Raw genomic sequence first — 23553 nt, forward strand, 5'->3', positions numbered from 1 at the left:
TATCCACTTAACCTGAGAAAAACCGAAAAATAGTCATTGGCTTGAGGAGGGTGGGTTGTGCCCTTATTATGCTCAGATTCTGCCCTTAAGCAGTTGTTGGATTATTTGGGAGAGCAGGGGGAGGGAAGGGTTGGGAAAGAAGCCCTTTGTGACCAACCAACTCCACGAGAATTCTCATCTTTTTCATGAAGGTGCTAAGCATGGGTAGAGTCTGAGGAGCTGACTCCTGGTTCTGATGGGCCTGTCTCTTGCTGCATCCCACCAGGATCTTCTTCCTATGCAGTGATTCTGCAAGTCATGAAAATAGAGCATGCATATATATGCTTTATTTCATATGTATTCAAAATTAACAGACTAAAAATAATTAAAATATGTTCAACATTCAGATTTATCTACAAGTATAATTTACTAATGTTTGAGAACTAAAATTTGCTACTCTAGGTGCTAATCCATGCTTGGTCCTTCTAGGCCACCTTGAAAACATTTTTTTGAGGGAGAGTAAGAACGGATGAGCCTGGAGTTTCTGAGAAGGAAAGCCACAACAGGCCTTCTCTACTTGTATTTAATTCTGTAGAGTTTCTTTGGCTTAAAACTTTAAAAAATTGTAATTAGTGGGCCTTTGGGAATATAGGCTGTTGCCTTGTTGATTTCTCGACACTTTTGGCCTTTGCTGCTGAGTGAGGACAGTAATTTCTCTCCCAAATCTTTAGATTCTTGGCAGGAGGCTTTGTTTTGCTGAAATATTCTTCAATGGCCTCTTCAAGTTTGCTTTTTTCTTTAATCAATTCAGACTTAGCCTCGGCCTCTGAAATAGAAGAGCCCAAATAAGATGACATGGGAATTGAGAATCTGTGTAAATTCACTTTTTAGCCTACATTAAGGAACTACATATAGTGGACCTCCATGAAACTGAGTTAAATAGGAATTCCCTGGAGAATTAATGCTAAAAAGTGTTTAATAACTGACTCCCCCCACCAAAAAAAAGAATGTTTGCATGAGACATTAAGTTTAATCTGCATTGTGAACATTTTCTCCATGACGTTTTTAAGTCCAGAAAATCATTAAATGGAGCCCTGATTTGTAGCCTTTGCTGATTTCCAAGGTGCAAATGCTCATCCTGAAAATTTAACAATCAACTCTTGTGGACCAATTAAGAGCGACCAATAAGACCTTTTTTCTTTTTTTGCCAACTATCTCTCCCCAAGGCAATGTTCACATAAACAATAATGTTTTTATAATTCAGCAAATAGTGTTGCTTGTTTTTATTATGAAAATGTCCAGTTCTTATGCCTGATTTTACTTAGATTTTGTTGGTGTTATTAAGCATCCCAGAAAAAGTCCTGTGGTAATTTTGATTTCCGATTATACTGAAAAGATTTCTCTTCTATATTATGTGAATCACTCACCTAATAAGACCAGGACCTTACTTTTATTGTAGCTGAGTTTTGAATGAGAGAACAGAGTATAGAATCACAGATTTCAATTTGGAAGGGAGCTTAAAAGCCCTCAAGGTCAACCTTGATTTTACAGATGTGAGGAAAGTGAGTCCCAAATGAGTTAAATGACTTACCCTAGGTTGCACAGGTAATGTCAGCTGTAAGATTTAAACCTACGTCCTCTGCCTCCAATGTTGTCTCTAAAGTTTTTGGCTCATCAATTAGGTTATACCTTATAAGGTTACTATCCAGTTGGAGAAATAACTGATTGAGGATGGATCTCAGCGGTTGATCAAATGTATTCCAGCAACATTTGAAATACAATATATGAAACATGGGTCAAATCTGGGATGGTCCAAAGAAATCTGGGTTGAGGCAGATCCAAGGAGATATATTTGGGCCCTATGACATCTTTGATATTGGTATAAAGGACTTTGTGAAGATTGGAATCCATTCTCTTGGGTTGTGGACTATGACACAAAACATATGCTCCAGTATATGGGTTCATCTCATTACTTTATCATCATACAAGTCTGTTCAGAGTTAGAACCCATTATACCTCTGTGAGAATCAGCAGTGGATTTCTTTGACCATTTCTTCTGGGTCTCTTTATTCTTTCCTATGCCTTGGTTCAGAATGTACCCTTGAGTAGGGCTTAAAATTGAGCTGGTGTCTCTGGATGGGAACCAGGGGAGGTGCAAGCACCTGCTTTTCTCACTTTATTCTATCCTTGCTGTTCTCTCTTTTATGGCCCTTCTGGAACTTTCTGAATTGTAATCATGGGAATCACAGAACATTAGACCCAGAAGGCACCTTTAGAGGTCCTTCTAAAAGGAGGAGAATCTTTTAAATCCCTACCATCCATCATCCTTCTTGAAAGAGAAAATCAAATATATATTTTTGGACATGACCAAAGTAATGGGTATTTATTTGTTATACTTAACTATGCATATCTATTTTTATTTTGTCTTCTTTTTATTTATTTTTTAAATGTGGAGTGGGGTCAGAAAGAGGAAAAATACATTTTTGTTCATGGAAAAAAGTTAAACTCTCAGGTCCATCACTTCTGTCTTTTATTAATTTCTTAATATTTAATTAATTAACAAGACCTATTCATTAATATCCTCATTATATAGTTGATGAAACTGAAGCAGGCAGAAGTTAAGTGACTTGCTTAGGGTCACACAGCTAGTAAGTGTCTGAGGCTGGATTTGAACTTCCTGACTCCAGGTCCAGATCTCCAGATACATTCAATTCTTCTGACACTTACTACCTATGACTTTGGGCACACAGGTATTAACCTGCTTGTGCCTCTGTTTATCTATGTAATGAAGAGATTAGACCTGATGGAACTCTCAAGTTCCTTCCAGTTCTACACCTGTGATCCTAAGACTAAACCTGTAGCTTTTGCTGTCTCCCCAAGACCTATTTTAGGGTTTACCTTTCAAAGCAGTCAATGCAACACTTTCATTTATGGCAAATTTGATAGGTGGTTGTATCTGGTGTGTCTTCACTTCTTGAAACAGTCTTTTATTTTATGTCTGTCTCTTCAGAATTGAGTATTAAAAACTGTCGTGCTTTCCTTTTGTAGGACTCGTGTGTTTATTATGTTACCTTACCATTAACATGCACAAATTATACTTAACCTTGTCTTGGTTCTTTATTTTTTTCCAGTTTTTGGCTTGGAACTCTAAATCAGATAGAGGAAAAGGACAGTGAATTTCACGCATCTACATAAGCATCCTTTATTGATTATATCACCACCAAAGGTGTTTACAAAACAGCAATAACATCTTTAGGGTAACTGATACCGAACCAACTTTTCCTTCTCATCTTTTCCCTGATTAGGGCTGGAAATAAAGTTAGCATATGAGTGGGAGCAAGTTTATAGGTCAAGGCAAATCGTTACACCTGGAGGGGTGAGGGACCAGGCAATTCCTGAAGATGGTCTCAACCACCCAATTCTGTTGTATTATAGATTCAGTCAGAGTCTTTCTAGTCAGAAAATCTAATAGCTTTGTAGTGAATAAATGGTTTTATAGGATGAGGGTCAAGTGTTTTAATATGTTTCTAAAATCTCTGATGTCCATAGAAATCTCAACTTATAATAATGTTGATTTTTTTACTTGGGAGGATTCAGGGTGGAAAGATTAGGGCAAAGTGTAACTTTGACAGTACTGTTTTATAAAAAGAAAAAAAAAACCCTGCATCAATAAATAATCCTCCCCCAGACCTCACAAAAGCAGCCTTGTCATGGGGCAAACAAGGCAAACAAAAGGGAATTCTCACATACCCTAACTTCATTTTCCTTTGCCTTTTTCAATATGTCTTTCTGAGTGACACATTATCTTATTTTTCTGTTGGCTTCTTTTCCATAAGGCCTTCCAAAACCTAATTTTTTTCAAAGGTAAATTTTTGTCCTATTTCCATAAGTAGCACCTGCAGCTGGATTTTAGACAAATGTGGTTTTCCTATTATACCATTTTACCTGTGTGGAATGCATAATGTTTTCTTAGGCCAAAGGGGTATTCTTTTTAATTAATAACATATCCAACGTCCTTGGGAAATCACTTATCCACTCAGTGTTTTAAACAACACTCTAAGACTCTAAGTTGCAGAGAAACTGCCAACCTGCATTCTTAGAGAGAATTTCCTCAACCGGGAACTCCTGTCGAAATCAGATCTAATCTCTATTCTCTATCCTCTGTTCTCCATTCCATTACTTTGTTTTTTGGCAGAATGGAGCACGTCTTTGTTCGAGAATAATTTAAAATATCTAGGGAGTCTACTAAGTCATTTTTATATTCCCTTTTCTTCATTTTTAGAGCAATGTGCATATTTTTTGTCCCCTGTTCAGGTCTTCTTTTGCCTTTCAACTTAGGAAATATAGAAAAAGAAAAGCTGCTGGATTCAATAATTTAGTGAAAAGACTGTTTCCCAAATATTGGGAGAGAGAATTCAAGAATTACTAATATAAAAGCCTTTTTAAAAAATCCTTTATTAAATAAAGGAGAGTTTTAAACCCCTGACATTTATCCTTCTTGAAAGAAAAAGTCAAATTCATATATTTTTGGACATGACCAATGTTGGATATTTGTTTTGCTTGACTATACATATTTTTATAGTATTTTATCCATCTTTTTATTTTTTAAATGGTGGAGGAGGGAAAATAGATTTTTTTTTCATTGAAGAAACTTAAATTAATGCCTAAAAACAAATTTATGGTTGGGGTGGCCAGGTGGCTCAGCGAGTAAGAGCACTGGCTCCAGTGTCGGGATGACCTGGGGATCAAATCCAGGATCAGACACTTAGCACCACACCCAGAAATAACTGTCCGTATAACCTTGAGCAAGTTACTTAACCCTGATTGCTTTAAAAAAAAATTCATGGTCAAGCAGTTAAAGGGAATCAATAGCCCTTTTTTAGTTATAGAAGTTCATGTTGTGAAATAGGAAGCATAAATATTACTATTCTTTTTTTTTTGAGGGGCCACAACTGAGTCTTGGAGTGGCCCATAACTTTGTGACCCATACTAAGTGGTCCATGACTTTGGGCTCTGACTTCCAGAGCCTTTCTCACTTCTCCGGGCTTCCCCTGGATGTCCATCAGCTGGTACCCAAGGCTCTTCATGATGGAGCCTTAATTACCTGTTGACTTTAGGCACCTCTTCCTTGGCTAGGGCTTTGACAGTGGAAGATGATTTTTCTTTCTCTTTTCCAGGTTTCTTTTGGGGAATGTGCTCCCGGTTTTTCAGCAAGTTGATCTCAGAGAGCTCTGCATGGATCAAAGCTGATACCCACTCTTTTTCTGATTTGAAAGGGGAAATAAAGCTGCAGTTACAATTCACTTGTAAACCCAATACAGTATTAGCTATTTCTACCTAGTCCCTAGTGCAAACAGTTTTCTGGACGGCCATGCCAAACCTTGGTTTCTGTGGTTCTATATTGTACAGAGAGTGTGGTTCACACTCCAAAATCATTTGTTACTGTTGAACCATAAAAGAGGCTCATGGATTTAAAATGGAGAGGGTTTTGGTGTTCATTAAATCCTACCCCTTAATTTTACAAATGAGGAAACTGAGGCTTAGAAATGTTAAGTGACTTGCCCAGGATCCCACAGCCAGTAAATGTCTGGGGTGGGATTTGAACCCAGGTCCAAAAATCTCATTATTCATGCCATCTCACATAATACACTAATGACAGTAGCCTACCTGGTGTTACATGAGGCACATCTAAAGGTGTCTCCTGTCCCCAAATATCTCCCCTAAAATCTGCCATTTTGTTTGAAATTCCCATAGAGGGATTGGGCAAGAGGTAATGAGAAATCCAGGGCCTATAAGTCATTGAGCCAAATTTCGAAGGGACTATGCAATTGAGATGAGGAATAATCCAGAAAGTTGCATCTAAAACATGAATCTAAAATGAGTCTAATACCTCCCTGAGGTACAGGGAGACTACCAAAAAAGCCAACTCTGATACCAAACCAACTTTTCCTTCTCATCTATTCCCTGATTAGGGCTGGAAATAAAGTTAGCACATGAATGGGAGCAAATTTATAGGTCAAGGTAAATAGTTACACCTGTGGAGGGGTGAGGGGCCAGGCATTTGCCGACAGATGGTCTCAACCACCCAATTCTGTTGTATTATAGACTTTTGCACTCATCTCTCAGTTTCCTGGAATCACTGAATGATACAGCTATGAGTCTACGTTTGAGATCATGGAGTCCAATCTCCCAATTTTTACATATCAGGAAACAAAGTCCAGAGAGCTTCAGAGACTTGCTAATGGCTGCAGGCCCCGTGATCGTTCTACTAGAACATTTTCCCTTTTTGTGTGTGTGTGTATGTCTCAGAGTTAAAACATCATCTTAAAGGACTTTTACATTCTGCGAAAGCACCTAATAGATAAGGGGTAATGATTAATAATGATAAATGATTAATTTATGCATAAGCATAGACTAGATGTGTCCAGGTATATAAGCACAACTGGCCTACAGTCCTTATGTGTGCCATATTATGAAGTGTATATCAAACAATTTTAGGACCTGCCTGCCTTGTTTCTTCACTCATCTGTGATTGCAAGAAATGAGGTAAAAGCAGTAGAGTGACCATAATTACTTGGGGGGATTAGAAATGACTTTGATAGACTTAGGTCAGAGTCAGAGTATTGGTCTGGGAAATCAGAAATTGGATAATGTCTATGTGGTAGTCAACTTGACCTCAGAAGTGGGAAACAAATATAAAATATAAAAAAGGGAAGGGTATTCATACTATAATTCCTAACACAAAACACAATGTTTAAATACCTGATAGGCACCTAATAAATGTTTGCTGCTATATTTATTGAATAGAAAAATGAGTATCAGTATCTGAGAGGCCAGCCATAAGGACATTGTATCCATTAAGGTTGAAGGTAGTCATCTTCTGGATTAGAATGACATCATTGGGAATGGAAAGGAAAAGTGGAATTCAAACTTTTTAGAAGGAAGAATCGATAGCATATGATGACTGCATGTGGCAGGGTGAAGAAAAGGGGCAAGTCAAACACAGATGGTTGGTAGAGTGGCGACAAAGACTGACAGTGAGAGAGAAATTTGATTTGGGGAGAAGATACTCATTTTGGCATGAGATATATTGAGTAGAATCTAGCAACAGGAGGAAATATCGTGTAAGCATATACATATATATGTGTATGTATATGTATGTGTGTGTGTGTATGTATGTGATTCTGGAATTATCTCTGATACTCCACTGAGAAGGAAGTTAATTGATACCAATTGCCCTTAGAACCCCTACCAGTATCCAGCCTTTTATATATCCATGATATAGGGGGCAAGCTTCCCTAGCTTTTAAGCCCTGCTAGGACAGAAAGCAGCCCATGGTTTCTGAACAGCTTCCCTGAAGAATTATAATGTTCCTGCCTCTTACCTTTCACACTTGCATGGAGAAGCCACGTGAGGAGTTCCGCCAGGGAGTCTGTTTGCAGAATTTCACATAGCTTGGACAGAATCTGAAAAAAGCACATTTGGGATGTGGTGAGGAATATTCAGCCTGCCCCCCAGAATTTGTCCTTGGCTGTTCTACCAGTAAGAGGAGGCACCGAATATCACCTGACAGAACGTAAGCCTCTGGAGCAGGTCGTTTCATTTTTATCTTTGTATTTCAGTGCCTCGCACATTTGCTCTTAACCTGGAGTCTGCAAACTTGCTTTTTTAATATTTTGATAGCTTTATTTCAATATAATTAGTTTCCTTTATAGTCCTATGTATTTTATCATATGTATTTAAAAACATTATTCTGACAAAGGCTCTCTTGGCTTCACTATACTGACAAAGGGATCCATGACACAGAACAAAAGCCTACCTACTCCTTACCTACCACACAATAGGTTATTAATAACTTTGCTGATTTGTATTTAATAGTATTTTATTTTTTCCTATTACAGGTAAAGACAATTTTTGACTTTCATTTTTTATACAATTTTGAGTTCCAAATTTTCTCCCTTCCTGAGATGGTAAGCAATTTGATATAGGTTACATATGTGCAATCATGTAAAACATATTTCCACATTAGTCATGTTGTGAAATAAGAAACAGAATAAAAGGAAAAAAATTTTAAATGAAGTGAAAACAGTATGCTTTGATCTGAATTCAGACTCCATCAGTTCTTTCTCTGGATATGGATAGAATTTTCCATCATGAGTCTTTTGGAATTGTCTTAGAATTCAGGGTTTCTTAACCTTTTTCTACTCACAACTACTTTTCGAGTTTTGGCAGCGTTCGTCGGCATGATGGCATGCACAGTGCAAAGTACAAATGCTGTGTGTTTAGAACCAAGGCTTCAGTGAAGTTGCCAGCACTGCCAGAAACACCTCAGATTTATTACGTTTTATTTTTAATTAATTTTTGGTTGTTGCACATTCAGAAACCTTTTGCTGTTGCCAAATTTTTCATGACCCCATATGGGATTGAGACCCACATTTTAAGAAGTGCTATGACATATTATAGTATTGCTGAGAAAAGCTAAATCTATCAAAGCTGGTCATTACACAATGTTGCTGTTACTGTGTACAATGTTTTCCTGGTTCTGTTCACTTCACTTTGCATCAGTTCATACAGTCTTTCCAGAATTTTCCGAAATCTGTCTGCTCATCATTTCTTATAGCACAATACATTCATATACCACAACTTATTCAGCCATTCCCCAATTGATAGACATCCCCCAATTTCCAGATTTTTACCACCACAAAAAGAGATTCTATAAATATTTTTGTATGTGTAAATTCTTCCCTCCCCCCTTTTATGTCATCTCTTTGGGATACTGTAGCAGCAAGCACCCCAAGCGCGTCCTCAGGGTTTGCTGCCCATACAGGTTCTTGGATCTGCTTTGTTAAAGGAAAGCAACTCAAAATGGGTTAACAAGCTTACTTTAATCAGTCAGACATATATCGTTTCAGGGGAAAAAGGTCAGCACCCCAAACTTCAAAATATACAGACAGAATTATCAAGACATTAACAGATCAAGTAGACAGCTTTCCAAACTGTCCAACCATTACATCCATACCCAGTCAACATCTGGGTTTCCACATCTGGGTTTTTCAAAGCCGGGGGACTTTCAATAACGGCTTCCCAGAATTCAGATCAAATCACAGAACACTTCTCAAAGTGAGTCCCAAAACAAAGCTACACATCAGGGCTAATATAGCCTTCTCCTGGCTCAGAGAATGTAACAACCTTATTGACTCACTGGCCAATCAAGAAGTATCTACTGAAAAACAAGCCTCCCACCCCAGGCTTCAGGTGCATTTTAGCCTAGGGGCAGGGAAGATCTTCCAAATTTGTATTCCCATTACAGATACAGACATAGCAGTTTATTGCTGGGTCAAAGAGTATGCAGAGTTTGATTGCCCTTTGGGCATAGTTTCAAATTTCTCTCTAGAATGTTTGGATCAGTTCACAAGGCCACCAACAATACATTAATGTCCCAATTTTCCCACATCTCCAACATTTATTATTTTTTCTGTCACCAGTCTGATAGGTGTGAGGTAGTACCTCAGAGTTTTTTAATTCTCGTTTTTCCCATCAATAGTGATTTAGAGCATTTTTTTTCGTATAGTTATGGATTGCTTTGATTTCTTCATCTGTAAACTGCCTATTATCCTTTGACCATTTTTCAATTGGGGAATGATTCATATTCTCTTATACATATGACTCTGTTCTCAATATGTTTGAGAGAAGAGGCATTTTTCAGAGACAATTGTTGTAAAAATTGTTTCCCAGCTTTCTGCTTTCCTTCTAATCTTGATTTCCAAACCCAATCTCGCAGATGCTGAAATGCCAACGAGGAGTTGGGGAGAAAAAAAGGTAGTTGGAGTAGCATAATGGAATAGGAGAGATTATGCATATTTGTTTGAGAAAATGGAAAGCATCTTCTGACAAAGGAAGACTTTTCTTGTTGATAGTAAATGTCTGGGAGAACATAACTGACTTCATTTTGCTCTGCATCAGCCATTTCACTGGGTGTGACCTCTCCCGGGATGAGCTGATCCCCAGAAAGCTCATCATCATGCAGATTTACTCAGCTTCTGATGCTTCACATTTCCTCACCATCCTCAACTGCCTCTATCCTCTAATTGGAGGACCAGAGCCTTAAACTACTCCTAAAGCCTTCCTTTACAGAGGGCTCTGAATTTTCCAGGTAACTCTCCATTTTCCTTTAGTGGCCCTTCTTGGTTTCATCTTCACATAGATCATGCCTTTATACCCACCCCTTCAGCTTCCTTTTCTCTTTCCTTATTGTCTTTCTCCTATTAGACTGTAAGGTCCTTGAGGGCAGAGGCTTTTTTTCTTTCTTTTTTTTGTATCTTTACTGCTTAGCACAGGGCCCGGCACATAGGTGCTTAATAAAGGTTTACTGAATTATTGGATTGAATATTTAGGGGGACAGATAGATGTAATTCTAGTCGAGTAACCTTTCAGAGTGCCAACCTTACAGCCTCAGTTTCCTGCTCCCCTCCAGACAAGAATCAAAGTCACCTATGGATAGATGTGAAGATTATCTATTGACATTATCCCTTATTCATGACATTTGGACAACTCATGTGGACACATCATCTCCTATGGGCATGTGAGGTAGAGATCATAGAATCAGAACCGGAAGGGAATTTCAGAGACCATTTTGTCAAACCCTCTCATTTTACAGATGAGGAAACTGAGATCATAGTCCCTCCTGAGTGATTCCTATAGAATAACTATGCACACTATGGCTACAAATTATTTCCAAAGCTAAACTTATATTGTGGTCCTGAGAAAACCGTGCACCAATGAGTCGATAGGATCTCCCAGAAGATCCCCCTCCTTCCAAAGAGTTTTCCTGAAAGCTTCTGTTTTTCTAACTTCCTAGTTCTGTCCCTTCCTAGCTGATTTGCTCCCAGTCCTGCTAGAAAATGTTAGCAGTTGGCAAGAAGCATTTCACTTGAGTCTGTCAGCCACAGTAAACTAGCCCTCTAAAATACTCATATACACAGCAGCTCCCAGAATCTTTCTACTCACAAACATTCAATGCTCATAGTAAAAAAATTTTATAAGCAATATTCTATTACTGTTTCTCCTTGTTTCTATTCCTTTTCACTTCTTACTGTTTTTATAGGTGACATTTCATCTCCTGTCTCTGTCTTTGCACTGGTTATGCCCCATTCCTAGAATATACTTCCTCATCTCTGCCCCTTAAGATCTCTAGTTTCTTTCAAGAAAGTCAAGTACTACCTCCTACTTGAATCTTTTCTTGATTTCCCCAAGTGTGATGCCCCCCCTCACCCCTGCCAAGTGTGATCACCTCCCCAAATTATTTTGTACATATTTGTGTCTAGTTTGTAGATTCCTACGTAGATACATAAAATATCTCCTCTGTTAGAATGTAAGCTTCTTGAGTTCAGGGAGTATCATTTATGTACCTCTATCCTCATGGCCTGGCAAACAGGCACCTGGCAAACCTGTTGAAAGATTAATTGATTTATTTATATATTCTTTGATTATAATAACAATGCTAAATATGGCTCTTACTTTTATTTCCTGATCCAGATAGTTCGGTATGCAAATTGTCTTGCCTCTCACTTCACTCTTGGGATTAATGTGCTCAGAGACCATAGAACCTTGGTTTGCCTTTGGGTGTGAAGTGTGACTTCTGCCCCGAAGCTCTTCCTAAATCAAAGACATAATGCAATCATTATGTTTTGTCTCCTGTTAGAATTCATTCTAAAACTAAAGAAAACATATGGGTAATAAACAATATACCCAAATGTGAATACACATGTAGATAGCTAAATCTTGAGGTGGATAATGTGCTGCATTATTTGGACCCGAGTTTGAATCTAGCTGCATGACTCTTGGCAAGTTACTTGACCACTGTCTCAGTTTCCCCATCGGAAAAATGGGGAAAATAATAACACCTCTCTGCCAAGGTTATTGTGAGGATAAATTGAGTTAATATTTGTAAAGTGCTTTGCAAACCTTTAAAGTGCTATCCAAATGCTAGCTATCATTGTGATGGTGATTATTACTAATGTTCCCTATTTTTTAAGCACGAGTCTACTAAATCAATAACCATATTTGCTAGAGAAGAACCAAATTAATTTTCAAAAAGCAGCTACAGTACACTAATCAGCAGGATGGATTAATGACCCATGGAAATAGGCTGTGATATTGGAAAAAAGTAGGGAATGGGGACAACATCTGTGTTTTCACCTATATTATAGGGAAGTCCCAGGTGAGAAAACTCCTTCTACCAATATAGTTCTTCAACTTCTGGTCTTAGAGAATCGTATAAAACACTTGAGAGACTGAGTGACTTGCTCAGAGTCACATAGCTAAAATGTGTTAGAATGAAGACTTCTTAAAACAAACAAAGAAGGCACTGGGAGGGTGGGATGAGGACTATGTAGACTATATAATAAGACAGACAGTGAAGTCTTCTGGCTCTGAATCTAGTCTTGTTTCCGAATATTACCAAGCCAATTCTCTCTTTCTTTTTGATGCCTTTATTTCCCAAAGCCCAAATTCTGTTTTACTTCTTCTCAAATGCCTTTAGTTCTCCACAAATGTAATAGTCCCAGCAGTATTCCATAAGAAAATATGGAGGGGCGGCCAGGTAGCACAGCGAGTAAGAGCACCAGCCCCAGTGTCGGGATGACCTGGGATCAAATCCGGGCTCAGATACTTGGCACCCACACGAAATAACTGGCCATGTAACCTTGAGCAAGTTACTTAACCCCAATTGCTTTAAAAAAATATATGGAATCTTATTTGCCTCTCCCAACTTCCATGGCTTAGCTACTACAATGCACTCAGTTAAATTACATGATTGTCCTACCAGGAAAGAGAAGTATAATGGTTGGAGCATATTCATTTGGAGGACAAAGTCTTTAGAGCAAATGTTTCCTGTTTAATAATGTTGATGAGAGGGGCAGCCAGGTAGCACAGTGAGTAAGAGCACTGGCTCCAGTGTCAGGATGACTTGGGGATCGAATCCGGGCTCAGACACTTAGCACCCACCCAGAAACACCTGGCCATGTAACCTTGAGCAAGTTACTTAACCCCAATTGCTTAGGGGTGGCCAGGTGGTTCAGCGAGTAAGAGCACTGGCCCCAGAGTCAGGATCACCTGGGATCAAATCTAAGCTCAGATACTTAGCACCATACCCAGAAATAACTGGCTGTGTAACCTTGATCAAGTTACTTAACCCCAATTGCTTAAAAAAATGTTGATGAGAGCCTGGTTGAATGAAGTTTTAAAATATATGACCTTTTGGAGGTTTACCTATGCCTAGCTGATAATTTATATATGTCTACAAGTGCTGTGCTACAAAATATAATTAGAGAAGTACATTATTTTTCATAGGAATGAGGGTGTTCATATGTTGGGTATCCCCTCTATGCCTTCATCCCTATTGTAGTTTAGTGACAAGAATATTGGGCTAGAAGTTAGGAAATGTAGGTTCCTAGAACCTGCTCTTGATCTAACTAGTTATGGGGACTTAAATACATTTATAAAAGGATAAAGTGTGTAAATGTAAGTGAATAATATTACTATCACCACCATTACCACATCCTCCATTCCTTTGTTAAGTTTTGAGAAAGGTATGTGAGAGGAAATGAAAGGCTATTGATCCCTAGAGAGATAATTAGACATAGATACCTGGTAATATTTTCTTACCTTTTTAATCTTTAAAACACCTTCACAGCGATTATCAAGGAAGTCTTTTGTTTGTCTACAGGGTTCTGAAATTGAATTGAGGACAAAGTTTTAGGTCAAATTGTAAGGGAATTTTGCTCTAGTATGGCATGGTATCCATTTCCATATCTTGGCAGGAGAACTACAGAATCAAGTATCTAATTTCTATGGTTATAATGGATTCTATAAGTAGCACCTTGGGCTTCTACCCAACACTCAAGGTAGGTCCTCTTAATAGATGACTACCCCCAGGTTCAAGGTTCTTCTTATGTTTACTCCCTTAAAAACCATAACTCATGAGCCCCCACTGATGTGTTTTCCTTAAGTATTCAACCAGAGGACACAATCTGGCTTCCAAATATACCACGTGACTGAAACTGCTCTCTGAGAACACCAATGATACCTTAAGTGCTAAATCCAATGGTATTTTCTGAGTCCTTAGCCTTCCTGACCTTGTTTTTGGCACTGTTGGTTAACCTTTCTTCCTAGATATTCTTTCCTTCCTGGGTTTCCATGACACTGTTCCCTCCTGTCTGATGGCTTCTCCTCCATCTCAGTATTCTTTACATAAGTTCATAGATGCTGGGCTGGAGGGGACCTCAGAGGTGATCTAGTCCAAGTTTTTCATTTGATAAATGGGGAAACCCAAGTCCCAGTGAAGCTAAGTGATTTGTTCAATCTTATGCAAATACTGTTAGAAGTGAGTTTTGAACTCAGGACCTCTGACTCGAAGTCTGCCTCCACTGTTCCATTATCAATATCCTGTCCTTTTTGTGTCAGGGGACCACAGGGTAGGGTTTGATCTGGGTCTTCTTTTCTTTTGTCTCCACACTCTTTTGGTGAACTTGTCAGCCCCTTGTGATTGACTAACATCCCTAAACAGATGACTCCCAAGTCTTCATACCATCCTTCCCTCATATCTCCTGAGATCTAATGTCACATCTCTAATTGCATGTTGGACACCTCCCTCTTGTTGCCCCATTTTAAACTCAATATACCCCAAACCCAGAACTCATTATCTTTCCTCATAAATCCACTTTTCTGCCTAACTTCCCTACTTTTGACAAAGGCACCACTATCCCTCTAGTCATCCTTGTGTGGAACCTTGGAATTGCCTCTGGTTCTTCATTATTCCTTACCCTCCATAGATAATCACAATTCTATTTCTACAATATCTCATATATTTGCCCCTTTGTCCCTACTCACAAGATCACCACCTAATTCAGGTCCTCATCTACTCTTTAAAATACATTTTTATTTTTTAAATAAATAAGTGTTAATTATTTTGTTATTTATATTACTATAATGTCTCCTGATATCCCTTCTTTTCCCTACTGTCAGAGAACTATCCCATATAATGAACAGCACTTTTAAAGACCAAAAAGGAGAAAGATGAAAAATCAGCACAAATTAATCAATAATAAGTATGAAAACTAGTGCAATGTACAACACTAGCGAACCTCCCACCCCTGCCAAAGTTCAGTGAGGTAGAGATGCCTTATATCTCTTCTTTTCATCTATGTTTATTCTTTATTATTTTGCAACATATACTTTTGATTTTTGGTGATTATTCTTTCCATTGTTTCCATAGTCATTGAGTATATTGTTTTCTTGTCTCAGCATTTAAAGCCCTTTACAATCTGACTTCATTTTATCTGTATAGAACAGTTTCACATCACCGACTCCCCCAACTCAAAATTCTAGCCAAGTGGTTAAACTTGCTGTTCCCTAAATATGATATTCCCTTTCCTGCTTCTATGCTTATGTACAAGCTATTCCCTGAACATTCCCATCTCCTTCTCTTAGAATCCATAGTTCCCTACCCACTTCAATGGGTCTTTCTTGATTTGTACTCCCCTGTACCCCAATAATTTTATATGTGTGTGTATGTGCATATATAATATTTACTTAACTGTATGCATGTAAATCTTGCCACACACCTCCCTTACCCCAACCCAGTTAGAATATTACAACCTTGAGGCACTATAATGCAATGCCTGGCATACAACAAATACTTCATAAAATCTTATGTAATTCAATCTATTTCAGGAAGGAAAGGGTTGTTTAGAAATTTTAAGATAAATTTTGGGGGGGGCTTCATTTTATAGTATTTGGGAAACAGGTTCAAAGAGATGCAAAGGAAACTGGTTACTTCAAATAGATCAAAAAATAAAAAATTTAAACTGTTGAAATCAACCCAGAAATCATGATGTGAAAATCCTGAGATATTATCAATTACCTTTGCTGAAATTCTGCTCAAATGATTCATTGGAGATGTGGGAGTGATTCAAGATTCTCAAAGTCTATGCCAGGGGAGAGTAGGGTCTATTACCCTACCCGCCCTCCCCCTCCCCCATTCTGAGTGGAAAAGCATCAAGCCCAAGTGAGAAATTGATGGTGTGTTATCAGGGGGCCAACCTAGCTCAATTCTAAATGGTCCATTACTAGATGATTGACATTTGAAGCGTAACTACGAATATAAATGGTGTTTCTTTAAGGCTGCCATTATTGGAACATTTCTCATGTTTTGTCATTTCCTTCCTGGAGGCTTAACACCTTAGGAGAGGGGAAGAAAGGGGAAGAAATGTAATGGAGGGAGGGAGGGAGGGAAGAAGGAAGAAAGAAAAAAAGAAAGGACATAAAAAGGAAGGGAGGGAGGAAGGAAGGAAGGAAGGAAGGGAGAGAGGAAGGGAAGGAGGGAGGGAGGGAGGGAGGGAGGGAGAGAGGAAAGAAAGGAAGGGAAGGAGAAAGAAAAGGAAATAAGGGATGAAGGAAGAAAAAGAGGAGGAAGAAATAAGAGGAAGGGAAGGAAGAAAAGAAGGAAGGGAGGACAGGAGGTAGGGAGGAAACAAGTATTTATTAAGTGCTTACTATGTACTAGGCTCTGTAGCAACAAGACAGTCTCTGCCCTTGAAGAGCTTACATTCAAAGGAAGTTGGAAGGTCTTTGTCAGGGCAGGGAGGGTGCTCACTGTCGGGGGCATGGTTTTGAAGTTTAGAAAGTCAGAGACAGGGAAGGGAGGAGAATGATGGTGGGCCAGCCTGGATTCTTGCACAAAATTGAAGCCCTGGGAGAAACTCAGCTTTGAGATAGCAGGGCAAGTGAGGGGTTGCTGAGCCAGAAAGATGAGCCCGGCCTAAGGGGCTAGTGAATGGATTCAGGTCAAGGGTTCAGCACCTGTCTCAGGCTTGCAGAGCAATGCACCCCCAAACCTGCTGCCTCTGACCGATATATTCCTATCAATGACATTTTCCTCTTCCTTCTTCATTGAGAGGCTGATGAGCTTATGAAAAAACAACAAAACTGACTATTCTTAATCCAACTAACCTCTTTTACTATTGATTGTAAAACCAAAGGATCATACTGTGTTTCCCGATAATAAGACCTATCCCGAAAATAAGCCCTCCCCTTACTGTGTAAGATTCCTCTAAAATAAGCCCTCCCCCGAAAATAAGCCCTATTGAGATTGCTACTGTAATGAAGGTGATCCCCTGCGCTACACACTACATTATGGTACCCTCTGTATGCACCGTCCTCCCCCCCCCCCCCCCCCCCACCCCCCCCCCCCCTCTCCTCAGCTGCCAATCAGAGATGCAGCAGTGAGCGCATCATCCTGTTCTTCCCCAGTGCTTTGCTTGCTTGCGCCATTGAGAGCAGTGCCGCGGAGGAGAGCTGAGGCAGGACAACATAAGCCCTCCCCTGAAAATAAGCCCTCTGGCGTTTTTCTTTCCAAAAAAAATAATAAGACAGTGTCTTATTATCGGGGAAACACGGGTAGAAGTAGGACAGAAGGAACCTCAGAGACCATCTATTCTAGTCCAACTCCCTCATTTTGCAGTTGAGGAAACCAAGGCTCAGGGAGATTAAGTGGCCTAGCCAACATCACACAAACAGTAAACATGGTGGGGTGCTTTTTAGAGTAATTATTATTTTAAAATTTTCCATTATTATAAAGTTCACAACCATCAACAAACATGATTTTCTTTTACAAACCAGAATAGAAAAAGATTGTAGATAGTTCTGTTTCATATAGCTTATTTAAAAAAATCTATATATTAAATATTAAAATTATAAATTGTCATTCTAACATTGCCCTACATGTCTGTTTTCCCTTCTGCACTTCTTTCTGCTCTCTTCTGTGTATTTTTAAAATCTTTCACTGACATTCTTTTATTTTCATCTATTTGGAGTGTATCACTGTCCCTCTCCTCCCATGTACCCCTTACTATCTCTTGTCCCCAGATAAAAGCTCACCCTCCTAGCAAGTAAGTATATTTAAGCAAAATAAATCCAGAAATTAGCTGAAAATGTCCTAAAATAATCTGAAAATGTATGTCTCATTCAAGAAGTATATTCAGTTAATGGAGAGCATTTTCTGTGGGGTGGGGGCTTAGCCAATTTAGAATATACTGAATCTTAGACCTAACAGGAAAACCTGGCTATATATATGTGTGTGTGTGTGTGTGTGGATAGATAGATAGATAGATAGATAGATAGATAGATAGATAGATAGATAGGTAGATAGATAGATTTGCTTTTTTTTTTCTCATGAGTTCCATCATCTATCACATCAAGGTCTTTTGTGACTTACCAGAATTAGGCCGAGGGGGCATTTTCATTTTGTTTGATCCTGGGTTACGGAAAGAGCTTGTGTTATTGGCACAGATGATTTTGCTGAGTGGTGTTATGTTCTTATCTGGGGCAGCCAAATGGCTAACATCATACAGTGCCTTAAAGAAGCTTTCATCATTCACAGCACAGATAGGTATGTTGTTTAAACCTGGATGAGTGGAAAGAAAAACCAAATCTCTAACTTTTTTAAGATGCAGATTTCCAGGCTTCCTCTAGGGGGACAATGATATATATCAATATTCCAACCAAAACAAACAAATGAAAAGAATGTAGGCTGAAGTAAATGAATGAGCTCCTTACTGAAAAAACTAACAAGAAAAACTGTATTGATAATTATTATTGTGATAGTTTCCAAAATGCTTTACAAATCTGATTTTATCTTCACAACAGCCCTGAGAAATAGGTGCTATGATCATTCCCATTCACTTAAAGCCTGCAAATTGTACCTGTGTGGCTTTTTCTTCCACCAACACAGATCTCCTCCACTCCATATCTGAGTTGATGTTCTTAATGAGGTGCTGTGGCTGAAATATTTCATCACTTGGTGGCAAACTTTGGGGTGATTATCTCTCTCAATTTACCTGAGGACCACCTCTGATGAAAGAAATACATTCTATCCTCAGGTCTGTACAAAAAATAATTAGACAACTACATAAACGAACTAATACTAAGTAGAGAGGTCTGGAGGATATGTACAACCAAGCAATGACCTGACCTACCAACCAATCAACAAGGATTTATTAAGCAATTTCTATTTGCCAGGAGTTGGGCTAGATGTTGGAGACACAAAGATTAATAGTATGTAGCACCTGCCCTCAGAAGTTCTGCTGGATTCTGGAGACACAGAGATAAATAGTCTGCCCTTAAGCAGCATTATCTTTTCAAGACTAAGCTACCAATGCATCATAAATTAAAACTAGTCACGTTAGTTGCTTTTAGTCTTAAAGGGATGGACACCTTGAGAAGGAAGCTGCATCTCTAACTCAAGCAACAATGTCCTCATAGCTTCATCCTGGAAGAATTCTGAGATGCATATGGAGTTTTCCTTTCCTGAGAGGATTATAAATCATAGGTTTGGGTGGGTAGCTAGGTGGCACAGTGGACAGAACACTGGACTTGAAGTTAGGGGGAACTTGAGTTCAAATCTGGCCTCAGACACTTACAAATTGCGTGATGCTGGGCAAGTCACTTAACTCTGATTGCCTCCAAAAAAGACAGACAGAAAGAAAGGGAGGAAGAAAAAAAGAAAGGCACAGACTCAGAGCTGGAAGAGACTTTAGAGAACATTTCAACATCTTCATTTTATATAAAACTGAACCCCATATAGGGGAAGTGATTTATCCAAAGTCATACAGGAATGAATGAGTCAGAATTTAAACTCAAATGTAAAAACTGCAAATCAATACTTTTGAAACTGTTCCTTGTTAGAAGATGACAGTTTTGAAGCCAGGGAGATCTTAGTGATTTTGGATTGCTCTGGCTACTATTGTCCAAATCCCATTTTCCATCCTCCATTGCCCATTTCCTTATTCCCATCCCCTTCAATAAACCTTCCCTAACCTTCCATGGAATAGAAATAAAGGCACAGATATCAGTCACAGTGAGGAGTACAGTATGTCTTACTTTATGACCAGAGGAAAGCAACAGATTGGTTGATGTTGAGACGTTATAAGGAACATAGACATTTGAATGGACCTTACATCATATGGCCTTAGTCCTTTTACTGATCTAGGAGGTGGAGACATTTGCTCTAAGTGCAAAAGTTGTGATTAAAGGGGGGTGACGACAGCTTGATTTTGTGACTCAAAGTATCATAGACCTAGGCCTAGAAAGAACGTCGGAGCTTGACTAGAACCTTATCTTATATTTGAGGAAGCTGAAGATCATAGAAGTTAAGGTACTTGGGCCAGAGGTTGGGTTGGAACCCAGATCCTTCAACACAGGCCAAGTGCTCATCAGTCATTGAGGTCAGTCTTTTCACGTACTTCTGTATTCCCTGAATGTTTCCCCACAACATATTGGGAACTAATGAATATTTGTCACATTGAAACAAATTGGGTCAAAAATTTTGGTTTTAACCAAGAAAATCCTTAGTACATGCTACAAGTTCACATTTCTTCTTAGTGTGGTTGGCATTTAATTGCTTTTTTTGTCTTTAAAGTCAGATCAAAATCATCTATTCCTTTTGAAACTCATACCATTGATGCTTATTTTCAGGATCAATAACATTTTAACTTCACACTAAGTTCTTGTAAGACATTAATCTGGGAGGGGAAGAGCCTCAGTTTCTGGCCAAAACAGAAGCAATTACTATTTACGCTGAGCCATTCAATGCTCCCCCCCACCAAAAAAAAAAAAATGGAGGAGAGAGTGAGGCTGGTGATTTTGTATAGTCCTGCCTCACTTAAATCCAGATCACTTGCAAGTCAAGACCTCACCTTCCTGATGTCATTGGTCCCCTTTGAGAATGAAGGACAAAAAACAATTTGTGAGTAGTAGTAGCTACCCCACTGGGGACCCAAGCGGCCAGTTGTAGTTGAACAATGTCGCTTCTTCCTTCCTTCCCTCCCTCCATCCTCTCCCTCCTTTCCCTCTGTCCACATAGGGAATCATACCTTACCTGTGGGTGCTATGCCCAAAGGAATATAAATTTTGATCACTGAAACTGTGCAAGATATCTTGGGGTTGACAGGTTAGATTTCTTTTTTTCTCTTCTCTACTTATTCTATCACAAAAAAACCAGGACAATGAACTCTTTTGGCCCACATCGTTTCATTTATTATTTCTTGAAATACAACATTGGAAAACCAGACTTTGATAAAGCCCATTGGGATTCAAATGGAGCTACTTTGCTATGCCTTAAACCCAAATCACTCTGGCTCTCACTAATTGGCCAATAATAGGTCCCAATCCAAGCCTCGCTTGGTCATTGTTTGGTCCCTCAGAGTATGAAATAGCAGTTGTTTCTGTTTTGGCCAGAAACCCCCAAGAATCTTCCCCTCCCAGACTGATTTTTTTTTTGACTAGGTAAAAGAGGCCATTTTTCGCCTCATTTCTTACCTAGCCTTAGTCACTGAATGGGTGTTGCCTCAGTCAAACTGAGACCTGGGAAAGACCTTAGCTTAAAAAAAAATAAGATTCCCCTATGTTCCAGAAGAAAGTGAGGCTGGTGACTTTGCACAGCCCTTCCTCACTTAAATCCAATTCACTTGCAAGTCAAGACATCACCTGTTATTGGTCCTCTGAGAACAAAGGAGAAGCAGCAATGGTAAGAACAGTAAAGGACATCGTTTTGCTCTCAGAATTATCAGGCAGTTGAAACGAGCCATTTGTAGACAGATTCCAAGACACGAAGTCACCTTACCTTTAATATGACAAACTCTCCGGGGATGGGGGGTGTGTCTCACTAGAAAACAATTTGCATTTCTGGTCATGCAAGAAGTATCATGGCCAATTAATGGGTCAGGCTGGGATTTGAAGTTGATGTTCATAGTATGTCTCTTTGGCTTTCTCCAAGTCACCACCAAACTTGTGGGACCTCACACACCTTAGATCAGCCTCACTGGGAAAGGATTTCCATGTGGATGGATCAGACCCTGAAATCACAGAATGGCAGCAGTCATCATAACTAGAGGATGCATGCTCTGTCCTCATTCCTTTTCCACATAGATGTTGTTATTATCTTCTTCTCTTTCAGTTCCATGACATTCTGTGGCACAGGAAAGTTACAGTTTCACTTACCTCTTTGGCAATTTCATCGAGAGCCCTCATCTGAGGAAGTGACAACAATAGGAAAACTGGGAAATTTGGCAATTTGGAAGGAAAACAGAGTTAAAGTGCCCTTTGCAGATTTAGAAAATTCGGGAATAATAATTATATTTTAGAGTTACAGAATCAGAAGGGAAATGGTCCAGTGGGAAGAACACTGACTCTTAAAAGAAAAAGGACCTATGTTTAAATCCTGCGTCTGAGGGATATTATCTGTGACTTTGGGCATATTATTTAACTTCTCTGGACTTCAATATCCTTGTCTGGAAAATGAAGAGGTTGAACTAGATGGTTTCTGAGGTTTCTCTCATCTCTCTAGACTGATGATCCTGTGAATTTACACAACTATTCTGACTTGAAAGGATACGAAGCCTGATCTCCCCATTTAGCGGATGAGTAAATGGAGGTCCAGAGAAGTAATTTATCTTACGTTACCCAACTAGTAACAGCAGCACCAGAACTCAAGCCCAGACCTTCCAACTATAAGCCCAATGTCCTTTCCATCAAGTGCCCTGCCTCTTATTTATTTCCTTATAAAATAATCATTTGGGGTATATTACGTTTAACAGTATGACTTATTTAGATAATTGCAAATTTGCCCAAGTGGCCTTTGTAATGTTTATGTTGGAACTGGAGATACAAATTGCTATTCTTGTGGGAGTCTCCATTTTTAGAGTTGGTCAATTTATGGGAAGTAAGCAAAACATGGGCAAAAGAAACAGCACAATAAAACAGAATAAAGTGATTGTTTCGGTAGGTGGGATGATTGGGGGTGAGAGGCATGGGGAGGAGGTTGCTTCTAATGTATAGTGGCCAAGATCTTTGGGGATGATTCTAGAGATAGAAAAGCACAAGGAGGTCTGAAGAAAGATGTCCAGGGTTAGTAGCCCTCAGCCCTCCTCAGTTCCCACAGGAGAAGTTAATAATTGTCCTCATGGTGCTGCTTCTTTATCGCAATAGAGAGCTTTCCTAAGAGGACCTCAGAATACAGGTCTTATTCGACAATATTCATATATACTTTACTTTTCTTAGACTTACACACAGTATAGAAATCCTTCTCTATGTTAGAGGTCAAGCCTCATCAGCTCATTGGGGCAAAATGGTAGAAAGACGTGTCTGATTGCAAAGAAATACAAGTCCGTGGCAGACCAAAACTGAGTAATGAAGTTCCCTCAGAATTTTCAAATATTCATGACTCACCTCACAGCTAAGGCTGGTTTTGATGATTACAAAACAAAACTTAGAACCCCCCAAAACAAAGGCATCACATTAGTAAGAATTTGATCGTGATTAGCCAAGAGTATTCACTTACAGAGCCGTGTTAAGTTTGGCAAAGTGCTTTGTGTGCATTATTTGATACTCACAACAATCTGAGGCTGGTGATATTATTATCCCCATTTTACAGATGAGAAAACTGGGGTCAAGTGAGGTTAAGTGACTTTGCCAAGGTCATACAATTACTAAGTGTCTGAGGCAGGTATTTCTGATGCC

General features: G+C 39.0%; 3 protein-coding genes across 3 annotated transcripts in view; 2 read left to right on the top strand and 1 right to left on the bottom strand.

Annotated features, from left to right (window-relative positions):
* Nucleotides 1–23553, top strand: part of LOC138165848 (alcohol dehydrogenase E chain-like) — a 417804-nt gene that overhangs the window by 121646 nt on the left and 272605 nt on the right. The gene's annotated exons all lie outside the window — the stretch shown is intronic.
* The window catches only part of LOC138165852 (all-trans-retinol dehydrogenase [NAD(+)] ADH7-like), a 224302-nt gene that overhangs the window by 121646 nt on the left and 79103 nt on the right, over nt 1–23553 (top strand). The window lies entirely within an intron of this gene.
* On the bottom strand, nt 609–21785 carry CUNH4orf17 (chromosome unknown C4orf17 homolog). Its single transcript, XM_069099198.1, has 8 exons — nt 21659–21785; nt 18254–18442; nt 13645–13709; nt 11497–11634; nt 7364–7445; nt 5084–5243; nt 3083–3126; nt 609–805 (listed from the first exon to the last, which is right to left on the bottom strand). Exons 1-8 carry the CDS (start codon nt 21783–21785, stop codon nt 609–611), a joined length of 1002 nt encoding a protein of 333 aa, XP_068955299.1.

The sequence above is a fragment of the Petaurus breviceps genome, unplaced genomic scaffold (assembly GCF_028583685.1).
Source record: "Petaurus breviceps papuanus isolate PSGF00001 unplaced genomic scaffold, PetGlider_PUasm1.0 126, whole genome shotgun sequence".
Lineage (NCBI taxonomy): Eukaryota > Metazoa > Chordata > Mammalia > Diprotodontia > Petauridae > Petaurus > Petaurus breviceps.